This window comes from Diabrotica undecimpunctata, chromosome 8 (genome assembly GCF_040954645.1).
Source record: "Diabrotica undecimpunctata isolate CICGRU chromosome 8, icDiaUnde3, whole genome shotgun sequence".
NCBI lineage: Eukaryota > Metazoa > Arthropoda > Insecta > Coleoptera > Chrysomelidae > Diabrotica > Diabrotica undecimpunctata.
The window spans coordinates 39376106-39401897 of NC_092810.1; the positions used below are offsets into that span (position 1 = coordinate 39376106).

Here is a 25792-nt window from a genome sequence, read left to right on the forward strand (position 1 = left end):
TAGTCAAGCGGCTCTAAAGGTTCTCAGTTCGGTACAGGTCGATTCATGGCTGGTATGGAACTGTTTGGATGTCCTCTCTCAGGTGGGAAGTCAAAACAGGTTGACACTTGCCTGGGTGCCGGGACATAAGGGTCATCGTGGCAACGAGAAGGCCGATGAATTGGCCCGAGAAGGCGCATCTACGCCACTGGTTGGTCCGGAACCCTTCTTTGGAATCGCAAATACGATAAAAAGGGCAGCCATACACAAATGGGTGCAACAGAAGTCTCTTGAGTGGTGGAACAACTCACCAGGACAGAGGCAGGCCAAACAGTTCATCAAAGGACATTCGGCTAAATTTACAGCAGACTTACTTTCGCACAGACGCAGGACTGTCAGAATGATAGTGGGTCTGCTCACTGGGCACTGTAGACTCAATAAACACTTGAGTCTCATAGGCCTGACAGAAGAGGACACCTGTCGTTTCTGTCTGGAAGAAGAGGAAACCGCTCTACACGTTCTGTGCCATTGCGAAGGTCTCGCACGAATGCGGTTTCTAGAACTCGGAGAGGAAAAACCGGAAGCACCAGGCTACATGAAAAGGCCACTATCAAGGCTGTTGAGTCTCATTAAGAGGACCAAGCTAGATGAAGTGCTTTAAAATAAGGGGGAAACACAATAGATCTGCAAAGGTCGCAGTATATCAGGCTCTATTGGCCGCCCCATTTTCTACATTCTACCTATGTGAATAAAAGTTTTCCAAACTGTCCTGTATGTATGTATTATTTTTTTTTACTTTATTACAATCATTTCGTATATTCTTTTATTTAACTTTGTTTAAGTGAGTAATAATATAAATAACAAAGGTTTTAAAGTTAAAACAATCTTTTTAATTAATATTTATTAATACTGTAATACGTATCTATGGTTTCACATACAGACAATATATGTATGTGATATATTATAATATGTATTAAAATGAAGTACAATATTGCCAAAAATATAATATCATTGTTTAATAAATTGTGTGTCCCTATCTTTAATAATTTGATTTAAATCATAAGTATTTTTGGAACGCAACTGCTTTGTTTTGTAAGGCTTTACTGTTCCTAGAAATTTTCGCCACTACAGTTGAAACATACTCTACCCATCTTTATAATTAAATCTATAACTTAGTAAAGTACAAATAAATAACATTTTGACAGATTTTGTATGTGTATTTTTGGTTGCCTATACTCAAATGGCACCGTACTTACACATTATAAATTCGAAGATGGGTGGAAAAATAAATAAAACACGTAATACATGAAAAAGATATATTAAAACAATACAATAAATTCCATTTTTCTTAATATTACAAAAACCTTAAACCTGTCTTGTGTACCGATAATGCGCCGAAGAACCTCACAGATAAAATCAATAAAATAGATAAAAAAAACAGGAATATTTGTACAATAATACTTATTTTCCCGATCCTACGAGCATTCTCTATGTAGAATTTGATCCGGTACCTCCAACAAGAATCGTTTCTCTTATTTATCAATAAAAATTATCATAAAGTTTAAAAATATACAGAGAGATTCTCCGTATGATAAGCGATGATGAAAAGTGCAATTATGAATGCAATTACAGAAAAAATTGCAGGCGAAATGGTTTATACAAAGATATTTTTGTATAGGACTTTTCATAAAAAAATGGTGTCAGCCATTTTTTTCTAACAAACAGGTTAGGTCAGTAATATAAATAATATAGATAATTAGTATAAAAAATACCAAAAAAGTCTATTTATTGAAAAAAAAAACGTGTCACAATTAGGAAATTATTTTTTTTTAATCGATTATTATTATGATAAATGTACGAAAACAATTAACGAAGCAGTGTTGCGGTAGTGTTGCTATGGAATATGTAATTCTTTATAAATTTATAAACCAGTAGGTATGACGTATAATATATATTATACGTTATTGTCAAATCTGTCCGTACGAAAAACATGGTGGCAGATGAAAAGTCATATTAGTAAACAGTAATAGCTCTTTGATAATTAGAACATAGTGTCAGCTGTCATGTATACTGTCAACGTCAATAAATCGCGAAATTTTAACTTACTTTTCTATGATAGTATCTTGACAACCCTTGTGTTATTTAATTCTAAACAATTTCCTACTTTCTTTTCCATTCAAACAATTAAACATCGATGTAAAATCGGGACAATATATATTTGACCTGATTTGAAAAATTTTTCAAGATATTTTACCATAAGGAAAATCTCGTCAATATCGGCATGGTTTGTCAAGGTTCTTCGGCGCAATAGATCAATTATTAAAATAATTTCCTAGGGGTGACTACACGTGGCTTACACGTAGTAACTTGGAGGCACGGTAAGATCGCTTAATAGACACAGCTCTTCTTCTGTAAATTTCAATTTGTGAGTTTCCCAATTGTTGTGGTGAGTTCTTTTAAAATCTCCTAAAGTTTTGCGGATGGTTGCCTAGAAATGGAAAAAAATCAACAAAACGCCCAATTGTCAACACTTTAAACTGTGAAAATTGTCAATTTGAACAAATTTTGAATATTTAATGTATTCACTCAATGTTTTGGTGTGTTTTGTTTGAAATACTTTGGACATACTTACTGGAATGGGCTGAGGATCACTGAGATGCGGTCTGAGATGCTCGAAAATTTCCGGCAGATAATCAGGTACGTCGTAGGGGTGAGATTCTATGAAGGCACACAATCCTAACACGGCGGCGTGTTTTTCTTTGATGTTGTTATTGCTGGTCGACGGAGTAGCTTTCTTTTTGTGCTTGTACCTCGCCTTCTGCTTGAATTGGGTCTGCAAAATTAGATATATCAATTGTCTTAAAAGTATTGTGCGAAATATGGGAAATCAATACTTAAATCCGGTGAAATTTATCGAGAAAATACAAGAGTTTGATGAAATGGAACTTTCCCTAGATATTGGGGAGATTTAACGACATCAACATGTTGTTTTGGAACTAAATAATATGTAATTTTGATATTAAGATAAATACTTCAATAATATCAAAAAATCCTTTAATCTTACGACAAACGACTACATTTTAACATTCGATCAATTACAGTGTGTATTTTTAATAGATGACATCAAATTTCCCCAGATGTACGGACATTTTGCTTCATCAATTTATTTTCACAAATGTTATTATATATAATTACTTGTACATACATAAATCAGTCGATTTTTATGTATAAGAAGGCAAAAAACACTTACTAGCAATTGAGTGGGATCTGGAATGAACTGGCAGTGCAAAAGTCCGCTCAAATCTTTCGCTGCTTGGACTCTAACTTCGTGTTGAGGATCTTCTAATAATTCTAATACTATTGATTGAATCTAGAAAAAAATATATAAGAAAATCTACTAAAATGATTATTTTCATTAACATGCAAAGTATTTTTATAAATTTGATTACCTCCAGTACCCATTCTTTCCTGGAGTTGATGGCGGCCATATTGTAGAATATATAAATAGGCAAAAACTCAGCTATGACCGCTCTGGCCGACCAGGAAGGCGACCCAGCGACTTTCTTGATGACGCCTATAGCGTCGGGAATGTCTGTTAGCGAGGTACCCGTCTCGGAAAGTATAACCAGCAGATTGGTCGACAACGTTGCCAACTCCTCGTCGACTTCGTTGTTCTGGAACAGCGCCGCTAACGGGATCAGCTCGAGGAACTCTTTACGCGCAGAATGGTTAGATCGCACCATGTAGGTCATCACGAATTTGGAAACTATGGAAGAATAAACGTATTACAGCATTTGGAAAGGGAATTGAATATATACTTAAAAAAATTAATATTTTCCACTTTTAGTTTTATATATGTTGTTATTAACATTTTGCCCGGTTTCTTACTGATAGCTTTATTATAAGTCGGAACATATTTTCTTATATTGTGGCAAAACTCTACATTCAAAAATTTTCAAAAAATTCAAAAGTATTTCTTAGTATTATATCTTTATGATGTAAGAAAATTAACAAAATTGAATGTTTGGTTTTCTCGCTTTATACTTGGAAAGAAGTAGTTTTTTTGAGTTTTTTTTGTCAAAATACTTCTAGTTATCACATATACCTTCTCAAATTTTTTGAATGTCTAGTTTGTCTTTTGGGGAGTGCAGATCAACCTTAACATCAATTTTTGCAAAAAAGTGATACGCCTGAGCCATATTATTATTATCACTCACAGACAAGTAATCACCAAACATTTATGTTGACTTCAAGAATTTATTTATTGTTAAATATTGTACCTTATCTATTATTGACAATAAAAATAAATGTTTAAAATATTTTAAAAATGGCGAAAAAGGGACTATTTTGTTCTAAATTACGAAATAACAAGCGACAGTTCAATTTTCTAGTGTTGCCAACGTAAATAATGATGTCATATGGTATACTACGAGATGTGATTTGAGTATACTGGTAATTCAAAAATGTTGTTATTTCATTTTTATTATGTTCTTTGTAAAAAAATATACAAACCTATCTTAAACAGTCTAATAAGGGATTCTTTCTCTTCGTTTGTGGCGCTTGATTCTTGGTCTTTATCTCTTTTGTCGTCATCCATTTTTGCTAACGATATTTCTAGCAGTTCTTTCATCTTTGGTTCTAGGTATGCAAATAGGTTCCTAAAACATGATAAAATTTATTTGGTAAACGTTTAACTTCTTCAAATTTAATCCATGGAAAGATTATACGGGTACCAACGTTTGCCAAAAATATTTTTCTGGAATTAATATACAATAAAATTAAATCAAATAATATTTGCATTTAATTCAGAGCAAGTCTATGTGGTTTCTAAGGTTTGAAAAGTAGTTTTTTGTAATCCCAACTGATATTTTGTGGAACTTTAAGTCATTATTTATACTAACTCTTAAAAATATAAGGGACAACAGTTACAGAAAACGATAAAACATCAGGATACTGTTTTTCTGGGTCTAATATAGAAAAGGCAACTCTGACTGGTGAAATAGTAGTTTTTCGAAGACAAATAATATTCCGTTTTGTGAATAGTTCAACTAATGTTTCCAGATTCTCCAAAATTTAATCCAGAGCAAAAGTATTGCTGCTAAGACTCGGAAAGTTGTTTTTTTTTCAACTCTAATTGGTATTTTATGAAATTGTAAGACATTATTAATCACAATTCTTGAAAACAATACCGGAAAACAATAAAAGACCTGGAATAGGTTTTTCCGGATTTAATATAGAAAAGGCAACTATGGCTGGTGAAATAGTAGTTTTTCGGAAACAAATAATATTCTGTTTTGTGAATAGTTCAACTAATGTTTCCAGATTCTCCAAAATTTGATCCAAAACAAGACGATGTAGCTGCTAAGACTCGTAAAGTTGTTTTTTTTTTCAACTCTAATTGGTATTTTATGAAATTGTAAGCAATTATTAATCGCAATTCTTGAAAATATTAGGTATAACAATTCCGGAAAACGATAAAGACCTGGAAAATGTTTTTTCTGGATCTAATATAGAAAAAGCAACTCGCACTAGTGAAATGGTAGTTTTTCGAAGACAAATAATATTCCGTTTTAGAATAGTTCAACTAATGCTTCCAGATTCTTCAAAATTTGATCCAGAGCAAGACTATGTAGCTGCTAAGATTTGGAAAGTAGTTTTTTGCAACTCTAATTGATATTTTATGAAATTGTAAGCCATTAATAATTACAATTCTTGAAAATATTAGATATACGAATTCCGGAAAAAGATAAAGGCCCGCGAAAAGGGTTTTCTGGATCTAATACAGAAAAGGAAACTCTGACTAATGAAATATTAGTTTTTCGAAGACAAATAATATTGCTTTGTGAATACTTCAACTAATGGTTCTCAATTCTTGAAAATATTAGGTATAACAATACCGGAAAACGATAAAAGCCCTGGAAAATGTTTTCTGGATCTAATATAAATAAAAGGTAACTCTGACGAATGCTACCAGATTCTTCAAAATTTGATCCAGAGAGCAAGATTTAAGATGACTATTTGGTTTAAACGATAATTAGTAAATAATTTTTAATAGCTCATATAAAGTTTACTTTTTTGCCATATAACTTATTAACGAAAATGACTTTTCGGGAAGCAGCTTCTAAAAAATCCGTTACGATACACATTTCCAAGCACATAGCAATTTAGATCGTGATTTACAAGTATTGAAAAGACTTACCTAACACTCGTTATCTCGTCTCCATCAGAATCGTGCACCTGATGTTTGGAGTTAGCAAAAACGATTACTAACAAGCTAGAGATCCTTTCCCGAATATTCTTGAACGGGTGGGTGAGATGAGGCCGGAGATATTCCAGCAAACGTCCGGAAATCTCATAATTTCGCCACGATTGTTGGCTCAAGGCGACAAACAGCAATTGCAGGCGAGTGCAGGTTACTAGGATCGTAGGGTCTCTGAAGGGATCCTGGAAATATGATAACTGTCAATATATGGGAACTGAAATACTATAAAAATCTAGTAAGGTGCCCAGATTTACAACAAGCAGAGACGTAATTAATTTCTCCTACTTTAAGTGAAGCATAAAATAAGACATGCACATTTTTCTCCGATTTAACTACTTATCCTAAGATTATTACAATCCTGAAAGTACATTAAATAATACAACAGATATTAAATGAAAATCATAACTTACAAAAATAAATCGATTATTCTTCGCAAAATGTTTACCAAAAATCAAATTATACGATACTTGTAGTAAAACCGACATAGCTGTCACTCAAGTATATATCAAATGAAAGTCCTCAATTGGAGGATTAATTTGGGCACATTCTCCAATTTGGCTAGCAATCTAAATTATTAACATAGTAAACTCACCTGTAAGAGATACTCCAGCAGCCAATGATGCCTGTTGGGGTCCCTCGATTCCAGTCCCATGGTAATGCAGAGCGCCCAGTCAGTTTGAGTCTCCGTCGAAACATTAACGATGGCTCTTTCTAATAGAGGCAAAATGGTCGACCACAAGTTCACTATTTTATTGTACTCCCAGTGCTTGGACCCTCTGATTAGTCCGCTGATGATTTCGGCGGCACAACGGTTACTGGACTCGAGTTTGTCTTCGACGAGTCGTTGTAGGTGAGGCACGAAGTTCGGTAAGAGAGCGTCTTCGAATATCTTAAATAAATTCTAAAAAAAAAGCGAAAAAATGTAATAAATGCAAGTGTGTGTTTGTGTAATAAGTGGGTTAATAAACAATTTACACTAACAAATATTTCTTGATAATTATTTAAAATTCCTTGTCCCCGATAAAGAAGCGGCGCGTGCATACTCCACAAAACGTTTAATTAAAAAATTCCCTTTTTACAATGTACCTACGCTTTTTTGGTATTCAAGTACTTCGACAAAATTTGAATCGTGTGAAGGAGCGTACCTAGCTACAAGCGCCATTGACGTTCGATTCGAATTTTTATCGCGTCGCGACATACGGTTTGCAGTGACAAAATCAAATGTCAATTTGAACGTATCCGGTAAAATTGCGGAGTGCGATATACGATCTGAACATGAACAAAAACATGTGCCGTTGAAAAATCCAATCATCAAATAATAAATTGTTTCAGTCATATACACGGTTTGTCAAAAAATATTAACTGTGGATATTGTGAACTCTTACATTCATAGTTTTTGACAAACCGTGTATATGACTGAAATAATTTAATATCTGATGGTTTTTTTTATTTAAATCACCGTGTCTCAGCTACAAAGACCATTGAAACGGTTACAAAAGTAAGGATTACAGTATATTAAAATAAAATTACAATGTTAGCGAAACGGTAAAAAAAAAACAATATCTATATGGCGCAGTATATCTGACAGTCTTTAAGAAACATTATCACATTGTTTAAGTTACTATTATAACTAAGAATGGCGGTTATGTCTTTATCCAGTTTAAATTGTTTTCGTGTGTTGGTATATAGCTGGTACTCAACTAATATGTGCTTGACGGTGACACGGGTATTGCAGGTATGGCACCACATAGGATCGTCCTGACTCATTGGGTACCCATGTGTAAGAAGGCAATGTCCAATTCTTAATCTTCTTATAACAATTTTGTCTCTTATAGAAAGTGTTGGTAGTTTTAAGGAGGGAATTCTCGGTTGGATATTATGAAGTTTTGAGCTAGTTCTATCCCAGAGGTTTTGCCAGGCTCACACACACATTTGTTTGACTGTATGTTGCAAATCGACCCCAAGTAGAATACTTTCTATAGGTACATCAGAACGGGCTGCCTCTTTAGCTGCTTGATCTACATTTTCATTTCTTGCAATATCCACGTGTGATGGAGTCCAAATAATGCTAACCGATACGATCCTATCTTTTAATAAATATTATTGATATGATGGACGACAATGAGTCAGTGCAGATTGCGATATTTTTGTGCTGTGTAGATGATACAGTGATATGGAATACGGTAGGTAGCTATGACTTCTTTTGTGGTAGTGACAGAAAAACCAACCTGATCTTGAATTTCGAAGCGTCTGTGTAGATGATTGAGTCATACTGTTTGGTTTGGATGAGTTCCAGGAAGGATCACTTTAGCACGGAACTAGGAGTTTCTTTTTTGTTATATATTGAAAGACTGGTATTTATAGTGGGCAACGTTATTGTCCAAGGTGGAGTATTAGAGGATAATATTGGAGTAGTACTTTGCATAGTATCCAGCCAACCTGTTGGCTGGATTATTTGGATTAGCTGATGCTTTGACAAAGTAGGACAAAATAAGTCGCTGGCGGAGAACATTGGTAGGTGGTTCGTTAGCTTCGACTTGAATACTTTCTGTGAGACTAGATCTAAAAGTACCAAGACATATTCGAAGAGCAGTATTCTGATTGACATTGAGGCAATTTAGTTATGAGTTGGGAGCTGACAATTATAGTATACTACCATAATCCATTTTTGAACGAAATAAAGATCGGTAAATTCTCAGAAAAATATCTTCGTCTGTTCCCCACTGATAGCGCGCTAATGATTTTAGGAAATATCTGATGATTGTATTCTAGGTTTAAGATTAGTTAGAACTTTTTATAAAGAATAACGTTTTTTCATAAAAGTTTCGCATATGTTGCCGACTTAATTGGACACACTGTATACATATTCGTTTTCTGGAAGCACAAAACACTCTTTAATGTTTAATTTTTTCTCTGAATGAAGTGGGCTAATTAGGAGAATATTTTCTCTCCATTATATTAGTTTAGGAACTCATATAGTATAATTTTTTCTACCAAAGCTGGAAATAGAAATAGGTACTCGATAGTTTACCGGTTACCCGTAGACCAAAAATTTCGAGGGAAATTCCAGGCTTGACGGAAAAAAGGCTAAATCTGACAACCATGCATGTGGAGTACTTTGACGAACGCAAGTTCAATTATCTGGATGTCCGATGACATACTCAGTTCATTTTGATTTACTTAGCAAGATGTGACGCAGACAAGAACAATTTTTGTTTGTGCATCACTATTTGGGTGACAATCACATAAACATTTTTCAGTTTCCTCCGACATCTGCACCACTTACACTGACGTCATAAACCAAGCTGAGTGATGTCACAAGACACGTCTACAACATCGAGTCAACGCTTGACATTTGTCAAGCGTTTAAAAACCACCAAAATAAGTGTCGATTTTATCTTTTGGTTGTGCGTTGGGACTTCAGTGGGCGTGATTTATGGGTTCTCAGCCGTAACAAAAAGATAAAACACCAGAAATTAAAATTTTAAGTTGACTCACCTTAAAAGCCAGAAACCTGTAGGCGTTGAAATGATCCCGTCCCTTCTTTTCCTCTAACGATAGAAACTTAATTAGCTTTTCTATATTTTCTTTATTGTTAAAAAACGTATAAATATCCTTTTCTATCTCCGTTAGATCGTCCAGCCTCTTCGCGGCTGTTTGTTGCGTGGATGGTGGATCGTATAATTCCAAGGTTTTAGGCCAACAGTAGTACCCTGTATATTGGTCGTGGATATACCTAACATAAAACAAAAGTAAAAAAACATAAAAAGTTGGCTATGAAAATATAGGAGCTGCTATTTTTTAGATTTGGCCACCCTGCTACAGTGACGGATCACAGCGTGACGTTGCATTGCTTAACTCATTCAAACTGTATAATATAAAACAATATTTATGTGATGATTTAACGTTTATCCAACATTTGGGAAATAAAAAATACCGGGAATTGTGTTGTATATTCTTGGCATCGTAACCCATGCTTCAAATATGGGGCTTTCAGTCCTGGTACAGTCCAAGGGTCACGTCCCTTTCAAAAAGTAGTTAGATCGTTAAAAAATGTCATTTATGATAAGGTTCTTAATTTTCAGCATATTTGCAAGGGAAAATGTATTATTGGTTGCCTATTTTTGAAATAAGGCTTAAATTCTGTATTATAGCAGATAATGAAGATTTACAAGCTATAATTATATCAATAGTACTTACCTTCTTTCCTCCCACTGTTCAACATTCTTCGGAATATTCCTATCACTATATATCAACCATTTATTGTCCTCCCTTACACCAGGTCTAACATCACGATTAATCACAGATTGCTTCGAAAACGAAAAAGGATCTACGATAGTCTTAGCATATTTAGCTTTGTTCTGTAGCAAAAGGAACACAAGAATTTTCAGCGACGACTTTCTCACCAACAACGAATCGTCTATCAAGGATTTCAGGAAAAATCTCACGATACGCGGAGTGTACTTCACGTCCATGTGAACTAGATCCTTGATGAAGTTTATCGCCATCTGGTGGTAACGCCAATGACTAAAAATACATAATATCCTTAATATCACTCAGATATGACATATGCACACAAAAAATACTTAAACTAGTATTTACTAATTACCATCTTAAGATTCGAAGACTACTTCATATTTAAACGATTTTTTAAAATCCCAGAATTCTAATACATTAAATTAGCTTGTTCTTCTTGGGCACATTTTTTAGTTTTTTTTGAATATATGGATATGTCTCCAATTTTGACCATATTTTTTTTTTTTTTTTAGTTAAATGCTTGACAATTAAAAAAATAGATATGCCAGAGATCAGAAAACACTGTGGCGTTACCTATCAATTGTCATCTGTCACAGTCTCAATAAGTTAACATATGTCAGGCCTGTCATTGGTTCTGCGACATTTTTTATGTTGTAGCCTTGTATCAATAACAAATAACACTTAAATGATATGTATCCTTAATTATTGACTACAATTATTGAGATATATGCTTCTTCTGTCACTGGTCAGTTGTAATGTGTTTCTAAATTTAAAAATTCAAGATGTCTTTCAACTTTATCTGCTGTTCTATTTAGAAGAAAAGAATCAGCTGTAAAGTTGTGACAGTACAAAATTGATCAACTACTCAATAATATGGAATGTAACTGGGGAAAAAATCCTATTATACTGATTTAAAAACTTACAGCGATCCCGATTCCAAGGAATCCATCAGCGAATTCATCGTTCCGTCATACGCCGATCTCCTTTCTTCGCTTTTTCTCTTCAGATACGCCTCTCCGTTCGCCTCTAGCGCCTTGAATCGATCCATGTCGCACACCGGCTCGTTTTTCGCGAAATTATAAGCAGCGGTTAACACTGATTGAGGTATTACTAGGTTTATTGCTATGGTAGGAAAGCATTTGTCGATTGTATCATCTGAAACGACAATTTTTGAATATTTGCAAAGTAATTGGTGACATTAATATATATGATAGTCGTACATATATAAAAAATTATATTTCTTTAAGTAATTTTAAACCTATTGTGAAAAATTTGCAATATTTATGTACTGAATGTGGCTCTCGATTCCAAAGAACTAGTTTTGTTTTCATTTTATTGTATTTTAGGGCAGACCTTATCAATTTTAAACACAATTCATTATAAAAAAAGTTAACTTACTCAACGCCATTATCAAGGCGATGATGGAAGGCTTCTCAGACGGCATAGATTTGACAACTAGGGGCCATATCTGCTCGATGAACTTCCAATCGTGCCTGGCGATGATCGGAGCACTTTTTGGTCCCAACAAAATGTACAAGCAGCCTTTGAACCTTTCGTGGTTTTTTTCAGAATCCATCTTGAGAATATCTTTGATTCTTTCAGTCAAGACTGAATAGGAATATGGAAAATAGGACACTACGGAGAACAATTTGTTTTGGGCCGCTATTCTAACCTAGAAAGATAAATACTGGTAAATATTTTGACAGTCCGTCGTATAACAGTGGCGTCACATGCTATTTTTTGAGGTTATGTAGATGACTAGATATAAAAAAATTCCACAGCAGTTTATTTTAAACTCTATATACCCAAAAATAGTTTATAAGTAAGTATATTTTGCAAATACTTTATTTTCCTGTCACAATCTTATTCTTTCACTAGAATTACCTTCTAAAAATAATTGATTTGACTAAATATGCCAAATAAATTATCAATAAGAGTTCAAAGTGTAATTAAAATGCGCTATTGTAATATTTATTAAGCTGGATCAAAATGAATCTCTTTGATTCTTACAATCTGAACCGAAAATGAATAACAATATAGACCAATATAAAAAAAAGTTTTGGGATGCTATTCTAACTTAGAAAGGCATATATGGGTAAATATTTTGACATTTCGTTATATTACATATACCTCATAAGTCATTTTTTGAGGTTAGGTAAAAGTGTTGATTTTAAATAAGTTGATATTGCAAATATTTTGTTTTCCTTTCAAAATGTTGTTCTTTCGCTAGAATTACCTTCGAAAAGTGACTGGTTTGAGTAAATATGCCAAATAATTTACCAAAAAGAGTCTAAAATGAACTTAGAAGGAACTAAAACCTAATTTAAAATGATTTTTTTTACTTCACTGTATCGAGAGGTGCTCAACTCGAATAAGTCCAGTAGTATCATGCGGTGGGTGCCGGTGAAGGAACAATTGCGGCTTTCTATGCGGAATTCCTGCTGCAGCATCACCCTGTCGACTAAAACGTGCCGCAGATGGAGCTTTTTTTGGAGCAAACGGTCTTCCAATAGTTTTTTGGTCATGTGGAAGCTCTTCCAGTGGAATTCGAAATCTTGCCCGCGGGTTTTGTTAAAAAGCAAAATGTTGTAGATCTGAAAAGTCAAGATGTTTTTTAAAAAGTGAAACTGGAACAAAACCATGAAGTGGAGATATCCAGGATTGGCTAGTATACCTGTTGAATACAAAGCATGTGGTGTTCGTGTGTATCAAGGTATAAAAAATGCTGATTAAAAGCTTAAAACTTTTATTTTAAAGAAGATCTTTTCGAAATTGAATCATTCCATCATCAGTTTACTAAAAGAGAGAGTAAAAATACCAATATTAAAAACACGTAAGTTGAAATTTAAATGTATAGAAAGAACACGTTGTTTTTTTTACTACTTACATAAAACGTTGTTAAAAAACATTGTTTGGCCACAGAAAAACACTGGAAGGACATCAGTAACAAAAACAATCGTCATGGAATTTACAAAGGTAAATGCAATAGACCGTTAACTTCGCTGGAGTCCAGCATAGATCAGAGGTAATGTAAGTCGACAAAATCTCACCAGCTCCAGGGGGTCATGTTAGATGCACCCATTTTTAGTTTTTATTGTTTTTTTGATTCACATTTAAATTTCAACTTACGTGTTTTTAATATTGGTATTTTTACTCTCTCTTTTAGTAAACTGATGATGGAATGATTCAATTCCGAAAAGATCTTGTTTAAAATAAAAGTTTTAAGCTTTTAATAAGCATTTTTTATACCTTGATACACACGAACACCACATGCTTTGTAAGACGTTTTTTATTTTCTCCTTCTATGCGCAAAATGACCAAAACGTGCTTACATTTATTATATGTTGTATGCTCTGTGTATCGCCTTCGTCCATGTCCAGCAGCGCTTTCTGTAATTTATGCAACACCGCAACGATAGCTTTCCTCACGTTCGAACCATCTGGCATCGTCACTACCCCACTACCACACACCTTCAAATTGAACGTCCACGGCTCAAGCACAGACTCGACTCTAAAATCAAATATTCCTTTTATAACAGTCTGAACTTCTACCAAATCACTTACAGCGGATACACCTCTTCTTCCCACATCGGCAACAGCGGCTGGCACGACAAAATCGACGTGACAATCTTCAGAGATTGTTTTAGTTCTAATCTAGTTATAGTTTCCTCGGCGCTTGAAATTTTTTCCAATCTCTGCAGCTCAGGTAATAGGTATCTTTCGAGGAGATTCTGGACCGCCGCCACTTCCTGGGTACCCGGCACGTACCATGAGATTTTTAGGTCCTTTATTTGTTGTGCTTTACCCCATTCTCTAAAATAACAAAAATCGCTGTAAATTGAATGCCAAATGTAGTGTAGTATCATAATAGTGCCGAATTTTGTGATGCGTATATAAAAAATTATTTATATTTTAATATAAAAATAATACCACAATCCACCATACTAATGTAACATTAGTGTGGGAGATAGTGCCACATATATCAAAAATATGTTAATTTAATCATAACGGTACAATATACCGTACTATAGCAACATTAGTGTGGCGGATATAGTACAAAATTATGTTTTTATTTGAAAATGACCGCGCGACTATCACAGGCCAATAAAACTTATGGTTCTTGTAAAAATTCTTGATACACACAAATAATGCACAGAAACAATACTTGCCTAATAGACAAAAAGTCTTTGATAGGCGTGGAGTAATCAACGGCGCTACTTCGTATTTCCGTGGGCTGGATGTTGGTCAAAGAAGACATCATGAGTTCCAACATCCTGGCAGATAATTGGCTAGCACTTTGACACGTCATATGCAAAGTTTTGTCCAAAATATTCGTTAGTTTGTCTAGATAGTTCAAAATTTCAGAACGACCATCCACCAGCTGCGAAAATAAAAACAGTTTAAATATATTTACAAAAAAAATCTGCACAAAAATAGTACCAAATTAATGCTCAGGAGAATGGCATGTAATTTTTTTAAAAACGTATGCAAGAAAGATATGAAAAAGGTATAGATAATTCATAAGGTCATAGACCTGACGTAATCATTTAGTGACGTCGATCTACGAACGAAACAATGGTATCAGGCATTGCTAAAAACATGCAGTTCTCTTCAGTGCGTTATCGTAGCGAGACAGAGACGAACTAGTTTTGCGTTTATTTTTAGCATTTTTATTTTTTTTGTGAAAGATTATTTTTAATATTTTACAGTGGGATCCTAAAAATATAAATTAAATTATGTTTATTTTAATATTTTTTGAAAAATAATTTATATGTTTGATACACTTATGACAAATTAATAAAAATTCACTTTTAAAAGTGTGTAAAATCTGATAACTTCATTGTTTATTTTAATATTTTTTGCAAAAGACTAATATGTTTTGTTAACACTTATGATAAATTAATGAATTAAATAGAAAAGTTCTTTAAAAGTGTGTAAAGCATTTAGTACCTAGAGTGTATAAAGCCAAAGGGGCTCAGCTAGAAATTAAATGCTTTACACTAAAGCACTTTTCCTTTCAATTCATTTTTTTTGTAAATGTTTTTCTTAAACATAACTAATATTTAACATTTTATCCATTATCTAAAACCTAGTGGTTTTACAGGGAAAGTAACAATGGAAAAGTGGTCCATGGACAAGGGAGGCAAATTATCTTTAACATTTATTTATTTATGAAACAGGAAAAATATTTGGGATATTGCACAACTCCTTTATCCCTAATAGAGCGAGTGGTTCAAGCAACTGGTACCTCAGAAAGTACAGTGAAGGGGGTAATTAAGGAAAGTAAAAACAAACCAGCAACTTCATAATTTGTATCATCCAGAACAAGTATTTGCAAGCCCAGCCCCAAGTCATCAGTCAACCCATTTGAGGAACACGTCATAAGAAATACCATTTACACGTTTGCTACTATCCACAAAAGAAGACCTACCATCTTTCAGATTACTACTTTCTTTCAGAAAAATTGTGAAGAAATTAGGATTTAGAATGAGAAAAGTGGACAATAGGAAAATTTTAATCGAAAAAACTAACATGAGAGCCAAAAGAACAGAATTTCTAAGAAAACTCAAAAAGTACAAATCTGAAAGTAAGATATTTATTGATTTACATTATAACTAATTTTAAAGTAATTCACAACTTTTTGTATATAGAAATATTGTATATAGCGATGAAACTTATATACATAGTTCCCACACAGTTCCAAAAGGTTGGGATGATGGACGAAACAAGTGCATAAAATCTCCGGTATCTAAAGGGCAACGATTGATTATCTTACATTGTGGTGGTAAAAATGGATTTGTCGAAAATGCTGCTCCCATTTTCAAATCAGGACAAAAAACTGGTGATTATCATGATGTCATGAATCACCAGAATTATATGAAGTGGTTGAAAGACAAACTTCTTCCCAATTTACCTTCCAATTCAGTTTTAGTAATAGACAACTCCTCATATCATAATGTGACTCTTGAAAAATGTCCTACATCGGCTTCGAAAAAAGACATCATAAAAAAATGATTGACAATAAGAAATACATATATTTTTCGATGAAAGCGAAACAAAACCGGAGCTCTACAATAAGATACTCATTGCTAAACCTAAAAACCCAGTGTATGCTGTAGACCAATTATTAGCACAGCACGGCCACTCGGTTTTACGTTTACCACCATATCATCCAGAACTTAACCCAATTGAAGAGCTATGGGCCATTTTAAAAAATGAAGTTGCAGCAAGAAACACGACTTTTAAATTAGCAGATCTTTTAGAACTGGCAAAAATCAGGTTAAATGAAATCACGCCAGAAATATGGGCAAATACTTGCAGGCATGTCGATAAAGTAGAAGAAGAGTACTTCAGACGAGAATTCATTCTGTATGAAGCGCATGAGATTATTATAAATTTAGATAACGATAGTGAATCATCTGAAACAGAACTGTCTGATAGCGACGACGACGACGGCTACAACAACGGCCTATAAATACAAGCTAGTCAAGGTGACAAGATCGGTGTTCCCTCCATATATATTTTTAGTTCTTTTAACGTTTTATTAATTACTTCATTTCTTATTTTGGTTTAATTAACGTGTATGTGTGTGTCTTATCGTGCATAACCTAATATTCCGTCTCTATGTAGATGCCGCATTAATATTCTTAAATACTTAGAGACTATTCGGGTTGCACAGTCACATTGAGTATATAATATCAGTACTATCTAGAGAGTGTCATGTAACCCCACAAAAGTAAATAGTTTATCACCGGTCATCCAAGTGCAAGAACGAAATTCTACAGTTCAGTCGAAGTTCAGCACGCTGGAGAAAGAAGAAGAAAGAGAGAATATTCATTATTAAAGGTAGTGTACATTTAATTTAAATACACAGACAATTCAATTAATTGATACTTTTGTATTTAATTTGTTTCGTCTTAAAACGTATATACATAAGTACCAGCAGAAGTAATTCTAATTTATTTAAACAATAATTGTTTTTAAACAAATTGTATAAATCAATTTTTTTTCCGTTTTTTGGATCATTCTGAATAAAAAAGGTTTATTGTAATGCAATATTGCATATTGCAATATTGCAAATTTGCAATTATTTTTGAATTCTCCAAACCTTGTTATATCAGTTTCTGATACTTATTTTAAAACATTGTTTTTAATTGTTTGAGGCCCTTATCATAACCTAAAAATGGATTTCTACAAAACTGTTTAATAAATTAGGACCACTTTTTGTATGGGCGACCTCTTGAACATTATTCTGCAGTATTTTATGAAAGTGATTATGAAAAAAATCTCATGGGAATATTTTTCCCAAGAAATTCGAGGTTTTCGTCTCGTATAAACATATTTTGCTGAATTTAAAACCAAAATCCTATTATTTTTCTATCATATATTGAATTATTATTTATTTATTTGTCCTCTAGATTAGAGAAACATAATATGTCATGTTTATTGGAAATACTCGACATCATTAGCACGTGCAAATCCTACCCTGTCGCCTAATTTCCTATGAAATTAAAATTGGGCATGTTTTTATTGTCCATTTATTTTTTCGGGCATGCGTATTTACGAGGTTCACGAGGTTTTGAAACATTTTTACCACACAATAATGCGATAATTGATTTATTATCGTACAACTTGGTTTTTTCTTAATTGTTTAGAAAACTTAGATCTTTGATCCATTAAGGACATATTAAAAGTATTGTTGGTAATTTGACAGTGTTTCTACTTATTAAAAATGATCTACAAACATTTTATGGTACTTACTTCAGAGAGCATAAGAAGATTGTACAAAAGCTCATCGTCGATATGTTCCTCCTTGACGATATTAGGGTTTTCGCTAAGCAATTCTTCAATTCTATCACAGAGGTACGGCAAAAACAGCTTCAGTGTTTCCTTGGGGTTGACTTTTGCGAAACAATGACAACAGATCGCCAACATTTTACCAGAAACGTGAACTTCCATGATTTTACTAGTTACGAAATTGTAGATTTTTTTCAGTGCACTCTAAAAAACAAACATATAAAGAATTGGCAAGTAAAATCGTTCATCGTGGACAAAAAAAAACTCCCACAATCCGCCACACTAACGTCACATTAATCTGGAAGATTGTGGTACATATAGAAAAAATAAAAATATTCTATTTTATTCTAAAACGACACAATCGGCCATACTAACGTCACGTTAGCGTGGAGTAATATTAATGTGGGTAATATTACCAAATGATTAAACCTACCTTAAAAATATCAGGCGAACACTGGTTCAAAACGACACCAATGACAGATCCCAACGCGCTTTCAGAAATGGTCTCAATTCTGTTCCTAGCGCTTTCGTTATTCGTGATCTGCTCCATGCGGATGAACTCCAAACTGTTCGACTCCATCCAGACGCACAGCTTGTCAAAAAACTGTAGGACGAAGTCCTCGAAGTTGGCAGTCGCCTCGCAAACTACGTGCTCCTCTTCGGTTAAATCGTGGTAAGTGCTCGCGCCCGACGAATCGATCAGCGGGATCATATTGACAAAGTGCACGATGAAATTGAACGTGACATACGACTTGCGGATATCATTGGGATCGATACCGGGAAGCAGCTCCATCAGTAAGGGAATGACGTGGGTTGGGCCTTCGGGATAGTTATTCCGGCTCCCTTGGACCATATATCTAACGTATTAAAAGCGACAATATAATATTTGGAAAGCAGAAATAGCGCCTTAAAAAGTTTACCTTCCACATGCGATCACAGCCATCATTGAAGACGTCAGCTTATGGGGTTCTGTCAGGCTATTCATCGATGAATAAAGTTTTTCTAACGTCATAGGAATTATAATGTTCGGTCTTAAACACGACAGGTATTGTAGAGTCAAACTGGTATCTTGCAGACCAATTCTACTCAAAAAAGAAAAGTATATACTTATTTTTGTTACTATAAAACTGCTAAGAAACTATATTAACTTTTGTTTAGGATTAGGAACATTGAATGACAGGAACAGGTTTAGGAAACAGATGAATTTTAGTAACTACCGTAAAAGAACCACTTAGAATAGTATTTGCTGGGTTAGTTCATTCAATATAATCGAAATCTCAATATAAGTACCTGTTATATAGAGCTTGTTCAATACAAGGCTTCATGATGTTGACGAATCTATCCAAATCAGCATCTGTAAGTTTGAAATGATCCGGAACGTGGAATTCCCACGAGGGTGCCTTGTAGCGTTCACAATGAACACGCTGGATCATATAAAATGAAAGAGTTCGGAGTAGTTCCCTCAATTTTGTCGTCCATCTAAGTTAAAGATTACAAATTAAAATACTGTTTATATATACGAAACATATTCACAAATAAGATCGATAAGTAAAGAAAATGATTGTTTTGTACATAATTTTTAGTGTTCAATATGTTTTTGTTTATATTATTTCCAAACCATATTTAAAACAAAAAATTTCATTTTCCTGATAAACATTTTAGTAGAAAATTGTATGTGGATATCTTGTACACAAATGACAATTATAACATTACAATGAAAAACTTACGAAGATTAACTTACCTTCCTGTGTTAGCCGGATAAAAATATGATTCTAGACACTGCATAAACTTTTCAAAATGAAAAAAGGCATCGTTTTTGTCTCCATTCAATATGCAAACTATCCATAAGGCAATAGCTGAGATATCCATTTTGTGATTCCTTCCTTGATGCCTTTGTTTGAATGCTACAGGCAATTGGAAGGTTCTCTGGAATCTGACAAACATTTTTGGTATGTAAGGCTGCCAGTCTATTTGTCCTATCTGGAATCTAGCCAGACCTGTCATTATCCACATTATATTCTGTGAAAAGAAACATATAGTTAAAAATAATTGACCAGATATGAAGTTTTCACTTACATTCTCCCATGAACTGTCATCTTGACAAGTATCCCACAAATTCATCAGTTCCTCAAACCACAACCTATAACTTATATCCGCTTCTTCTGGCTTCGTACTATTGGGTAAAAATATTTCTAAAAATTTTATAGTATTGGCTATCTCGCTGTGATTAAAAATGCACATTTTTGGTCTGAATTCATCCAGGATTTCTTGAGTGACAGATGCTGGGAAGTATCTATAAAAGGAAAAATGTTTCCAATAAATTTAGAAGTTTACAAAATATTTCTTTCTAAATATTTCACCTAAAGAAATTTTTTAATTTACTGTATGTCATATAGTATATAGCACCTCATATATCATATGTCACCTATACCATTTTTCAAAGTAAAACACTTGCATGTCACGATTTATACAAAGTGACGTCACTTGTATTTAAAATTTCCAGAACGTCAACCTTAGAGTTCAAATGTTTCTAACACAGCTAATTATACGAAACCCATACGGAACTGCTCGATCTTTCATAGGCGTCAACATGGTGTAATAATCAGAAAAATGTAATCATCATTATATTGAAAATTTTAGAATTATATTGATTAAATAACCAAAAACATTTGTTATTATTAATAATATAAATTTTATGAAATGACTCTTCAAGTCTAATATTGCACAAAATAATAATTTTAATTAAATAGATTAGATACTTGTATGCAACTGATACCGGAATACTTCAAATTTTATTGACAGTTCAGCGTGTGGCAAAAGTGTATAAAGTGTTGCCGCTTTTTTAGAGTAAGAATTTTGTTTATGTTTTGATTTCTTACACAATTTGGTCATAATATAATATATATTAATTAATTATATTTATAAATACATATTAAAAGACTAATATCTTTAAAAACTAATTATTGTTGTGTATTGTGATTGTGCTATGTCAAAACAAATAAATAGTCCGTAGAAAGCTGATAAGCTTTCATATAAGATAGATAATTTTGAACAAGAAATAATGGCGGGAAGTCTTTACTATTACAGCCCTAAAAGAGGTAAGTTTAAAATTCAGAATATATAATTTTGTATTAAAATGTTTTCTTATGTATTTTAGTGTGTTGCAGTAGTCTTAAAACTAAGTGTATTTACTGTTAATATAATAGTCTGACAAAAGGTTGACATTTTAAAATTACTCACTAACTATTCTGATGTTTTGGTAACATTGTGGGGTTCTGACGTCGTAAATCTTGAATGACATGCAAGCATTTTTCTGTGAAAAATGCTATATATTGTATGACAGACATAATTGACACTCGTCATATGACAACTGATATCTAATCTATGACAACTGACATGATAGCTAATAAGTATGAAATAACTGCAACTAATTTAGGAAAAATTCTATACTATAGAAACTTGAAATTCTTTAAATGCAATGTTCAAATTCAAAGTAGTTAGGATTTGTACCTTATACTTACACTTTACAAGATCTAATGAGATGGAATAATGTCAATTCAAAATTAGAAGGGTATCTGTACATGCCTATATCTGTCTTGCTCTTCTCCATGACCTTAACACACAAATCATACAGAGGTCTCCACTCCAACTGTAGATCATCTCTAGTTAGAAGGTATTTCTTCCTAAAATATTGACACAATGAAGAAGTTTCTGCAGGTTCTACCTATGAAAGATATGATGCACAGGATCATCTTGACCTTATATATTTTTGCTAAAAATAGTTATTGAACTTACTTCAAGAGTTGAATCAATGTGGTAGCACATTTATTGATCCTAGTTGGTTCCAAATCTGGAATGATGACCAGTTCATAAAACAATTTTATCAAGGCTATATGATCCTCCTTGGAAAACTTCATTCCATATATTTTTATGTACCTCAAAAGTTGAAATTTTGATTAAATAATTGTTTATATCTAAATATGAACAAACAAGTCATTACAGATATGCACAAAATGTAATGACATGGACAAGCACTTCAGGGAAATATATAAAAAAGACCATGTTTGTGACTTGGGAATAATCAAGATTCTAGAAAGATTTTCAGTTAATATATATATGTTATGGTTAAAACATGAATATCAGACACTAGAATTACCTGGATAAAGTTAAAAGTATCCAAGCATAGTGGATAAAGCTACTACATATTTGTGAATATTTCGTATTATTCTGAATTTATCTGGTTAATATATATTATTCTGTTTAAATAAATAACTGTTTCTAATTTGGAGTAAAAATGGACATGATTTATATCGCTGTTAGTTATATCAAGTTTTCAATGCTTAGTTATATCTCTTGGTCAATAATTTTGTAGTAAACTCTTAATAAAGAAAAGAAATCAGATAAATCTTAAACATAAGTTTAACCCCTTAACGTACGTGCCCGTCTCAGACACGGGCGCGCCTTACTGGTAATTTTGTACGCGCTCGTCTGGGACACGGGCGCCGGTTAAATTTTATCCATAAAATTTTTCAAGCCTTGCAAAGCGGATATTTGTATACAGAGACATATGTAAGCATATATCTAAATTATTTTTCTATTATAAAATAGATGACTCAGTCAGTATTGAGTTACTTTAAAATATATTTATTATCTCATAACTTGCAATTTGCAGTCATCATCATTTATAACCGATATTATTGTCGAACTTTTGTTTTGATACAAGCCTTCTGTCTTGCCGGTGTAAAGTCGTCTGAAGTCGATATTTATTGTTTTTTGCATTTGAACTAATTTGTGCCTTATTTTTAACATATTATATTGTTTGGTAAGTAAATTTTGCATATAATATTCGGTAGGTTAGAGTTATGTGTATATTTTTTGTTTTACTAAATTTCATTATAATTCATCTAAAATACAATATTGTGTGTGTGTGTGTGTGTGTGTCAATAAAATATGTTGGAATATTTGTATTGTTCATATAAATCATACTACTATTTACCTATTCAAAGTATTTCGTCTAAACAAAATTTTTAAATTTCAACAGATTTGCGTACACCCCTCCCCCCACGAAAAGTAAAGGTTTTACGCCATTGAAAATATTTTTTTTATTCAATTATAACCAAAATAAAACATTTTTACTAAAAAAAAAATTCGATTATTTTTTGACCATAACTTCAAAATTAATGTGTACGTTAAGGGGTTAAAATGTACTACTTTATCCATTTGACATTGGATATATTATCTAGAATGACCAGGATAAATCAAGAAGTTATCAATCTCCTTTACCGTATATCCAGTAAATTTAGATAATATGCACAGTATCTAGGTAAAACTAGTTTTACCCAATTTCGGGGTTTTTTCACCTCCTCTAACACTAGATGTTACTACCTCATACATATATCTTACTGTGAGTATAGAATACCATGTTAAAATTAAGCTCTAAAATGCTGCTGAATTGCACAAGAAAAAGACTTAGTAAACAATCATACAAAGAAATAGGGACATCCATGGGCACCACCAGGATTATTTTCAGGGGAGTGCATCTGTTTTTCAGGGTGGTGCATTTGCATCTATACATACTATTAGCCAATATAGAATAAAGAACTATACATGTATATGTACTTTATTTCTGGACAGGGGGTGCAATTGCATCCAGCTACTGGCACCCATGGGCATATCAGGAATGATCTACAAGTAATAATCCAGCTAAACCTAAGTTCTACACAATGAAAGAACATCAAGAAATATGACCAAATTATTAAAAAATATATGATTGAAACAAACAATTTAAAAACAAGGAAGGGATTTAGCTCAGATAAATTTGATGTAGAAAGGCATTAAATCAAGATATTTCTGTCTTCTGAATAAAATAGAGGAAGCAGGAAAAATATTCCAATAACAATATAAAAGAATATATTGGAAAGAGGAAAAGGAAGGAAAGTAGAAAGAGAATAGCAAATACATGTTTATTATAAGCAAGAAAAACACAATCTTGACATTTGTGAAAAAGCAGAAGTAAGACATTGGCTTAATTGTAGCTCCAATAGATTAGTGAAGAAGTTATGTATACAGAAAACAAGAGGATTCATTAGCAAGTTTCAAATGTTTTAAAAAAATAACAAAGGATTCAATAATGTTAAACATTTTTACTCTTTCTGAATGGGAATTAATGCAATTTGATGAAAGTATGAGATGAAATTGTTAAAAATACAATCAAATGATATTTTATGATAGATTTTTTCACCCCTTTTAGAATTATAAGTGGATGATGAATGAAAATGTCAAATGTCACAATATCATGATGAGACAATAAAATGGGATGATTATTTGATTTGAATGAGCATCAATGTGAGTGCATGCAAACCAAAAAGTGCATGTAATTGTACTTGTACTGTATAGCTTACTTCATCAGCCTGGACGTCCATAAAGCACAGCTAGGTCTCATTTCTCTAGCCAAAACAGATTTTATCAAATTGGTCTTAATATCCTGGAACAACTGTGCTGATTCCACCTCCAATTCGTCAGCATAAGGAAGTAGCTTATTGTAGACATTTTCTTTCTGAAATTTCGGATTTTTGAGAGAATTCTCTTTAGAATCTACATCCATTGCTTCTTCCATTGTGAAAAGATATTTTTTTTTCGATATTTCTCGATACCGTACACTACATTAGAGTCTGTCACAATACGAGTTTATAATTACACGAGCTGTTTTGTTCACCTTCACAATTAAAAAAGTAATGTTAATTAAAAGACGTCTATTTTTGTTACAAAGATGAAATTATTTGTTCAAGTCATCACCGTTAACACAATAAAACAGCTGTCAGTGTCAGCTGTCAAATATTAGAGTTGAGAGTTATTGTGTTTTTGGCCAATCACTGTAGTTCTGTTCATATAGTATGTTGCCAAATCTATACAGTTTCTTGAAATTTACTAATAATTGAATTATTAAAATATAATAAAAATAAAATAGGTATAGAAAAATCAAAAATGCCCTTCTGGAAAATACAAAATTAAGAATTTTTTCAACTGGTTCAACTGTAAACATATAAGACATGTTCTTAAAGGTACAAACATTCTTTAAAAACAATGAAAAAGGCATCCATAAATAGGTTTAATAATAAAAGAAACAATACCTACTATTAAAGTATAAAAACGTTGACAGTTATTATACTAGAGGTCTCTTTGAAATCTTATAAGTCTGGTAGTCAGATTTTATAGAATTTATTCTGATTTATACATTCTACATTCTACAAAAGCAGATTGTTGATTACGTTTGTCATATTATTGATTAAGTTTATTATATTAGAAACAACAACAGTTATGAACATGTCATAACTCAGTAAAATAATCTTTAAAGTTTTCGTTGATTATATCAGTAGGTTTTACTTATTTTCTTTGTAAAAGTTTAAGGCAATATGTACCTACATTTTAACTTATTTATACGATATACCTACCTGTAGCGCAAAATTTTTGAGCATATAAAAGTTTAATTAGAGCTCAT

The 25792-nt window shown here is 32.8% G+C and overlaps 1 protein-coding gene across 1 annotated transcript; it reads right to left on the reverse strand.

The window, feature by feature from the left end:
- Nucleotides 1-1281: 1281 nt before the first annotated feature.
- On the reverse strand, nucleotides 1282-25115 carry LOC140447462 (proteasome activator complex subunit 4-like). Its single transcript, XM_072540122.1, has 24 exons — nucleotides 24696-25115; nucleotides 22090-22230; nucleotides 21816-21977; nucleotides 20371-20587; nucleotides 20036-20313; nucleotides 19585-19773; nucleotides 19215-19376; nucleotides 18728-19151; nucleotides 18259-18498; nucleotides 14667-14878; nucleotides 14062-14310; nucleotides 13831-14008; nucleotides 12841-13092; nucleotides 11897-12170; nucleotides 11422-11653; nucleotides 10442-10768; nucleotides 9740-9977; nucleotides 6834-7142; nucleotides 6179-6423; nucleotides 4492-4637; nucleotides 3429-3745; nucleotides 3230-3349; nucleotides 2612-2812; nucleotides 1282-2467 (listed from the first exon to the last, which is right to left on the reverse strand). Exons 1-24 carry the CDS (start codon nucleotides 24908-24910, stop codon nucleotides 2333-2335), a joined length of 5463 nt encoding a protein of 1820 aa, XP_072396223.1. The 5' UTR covers nucleotides 24911-25115; the 3' UTR covers nucleotides 1282-2332.
- Between the last annotated feature and the right edge of the window lie 677 nt (nucleotides 25116-25792).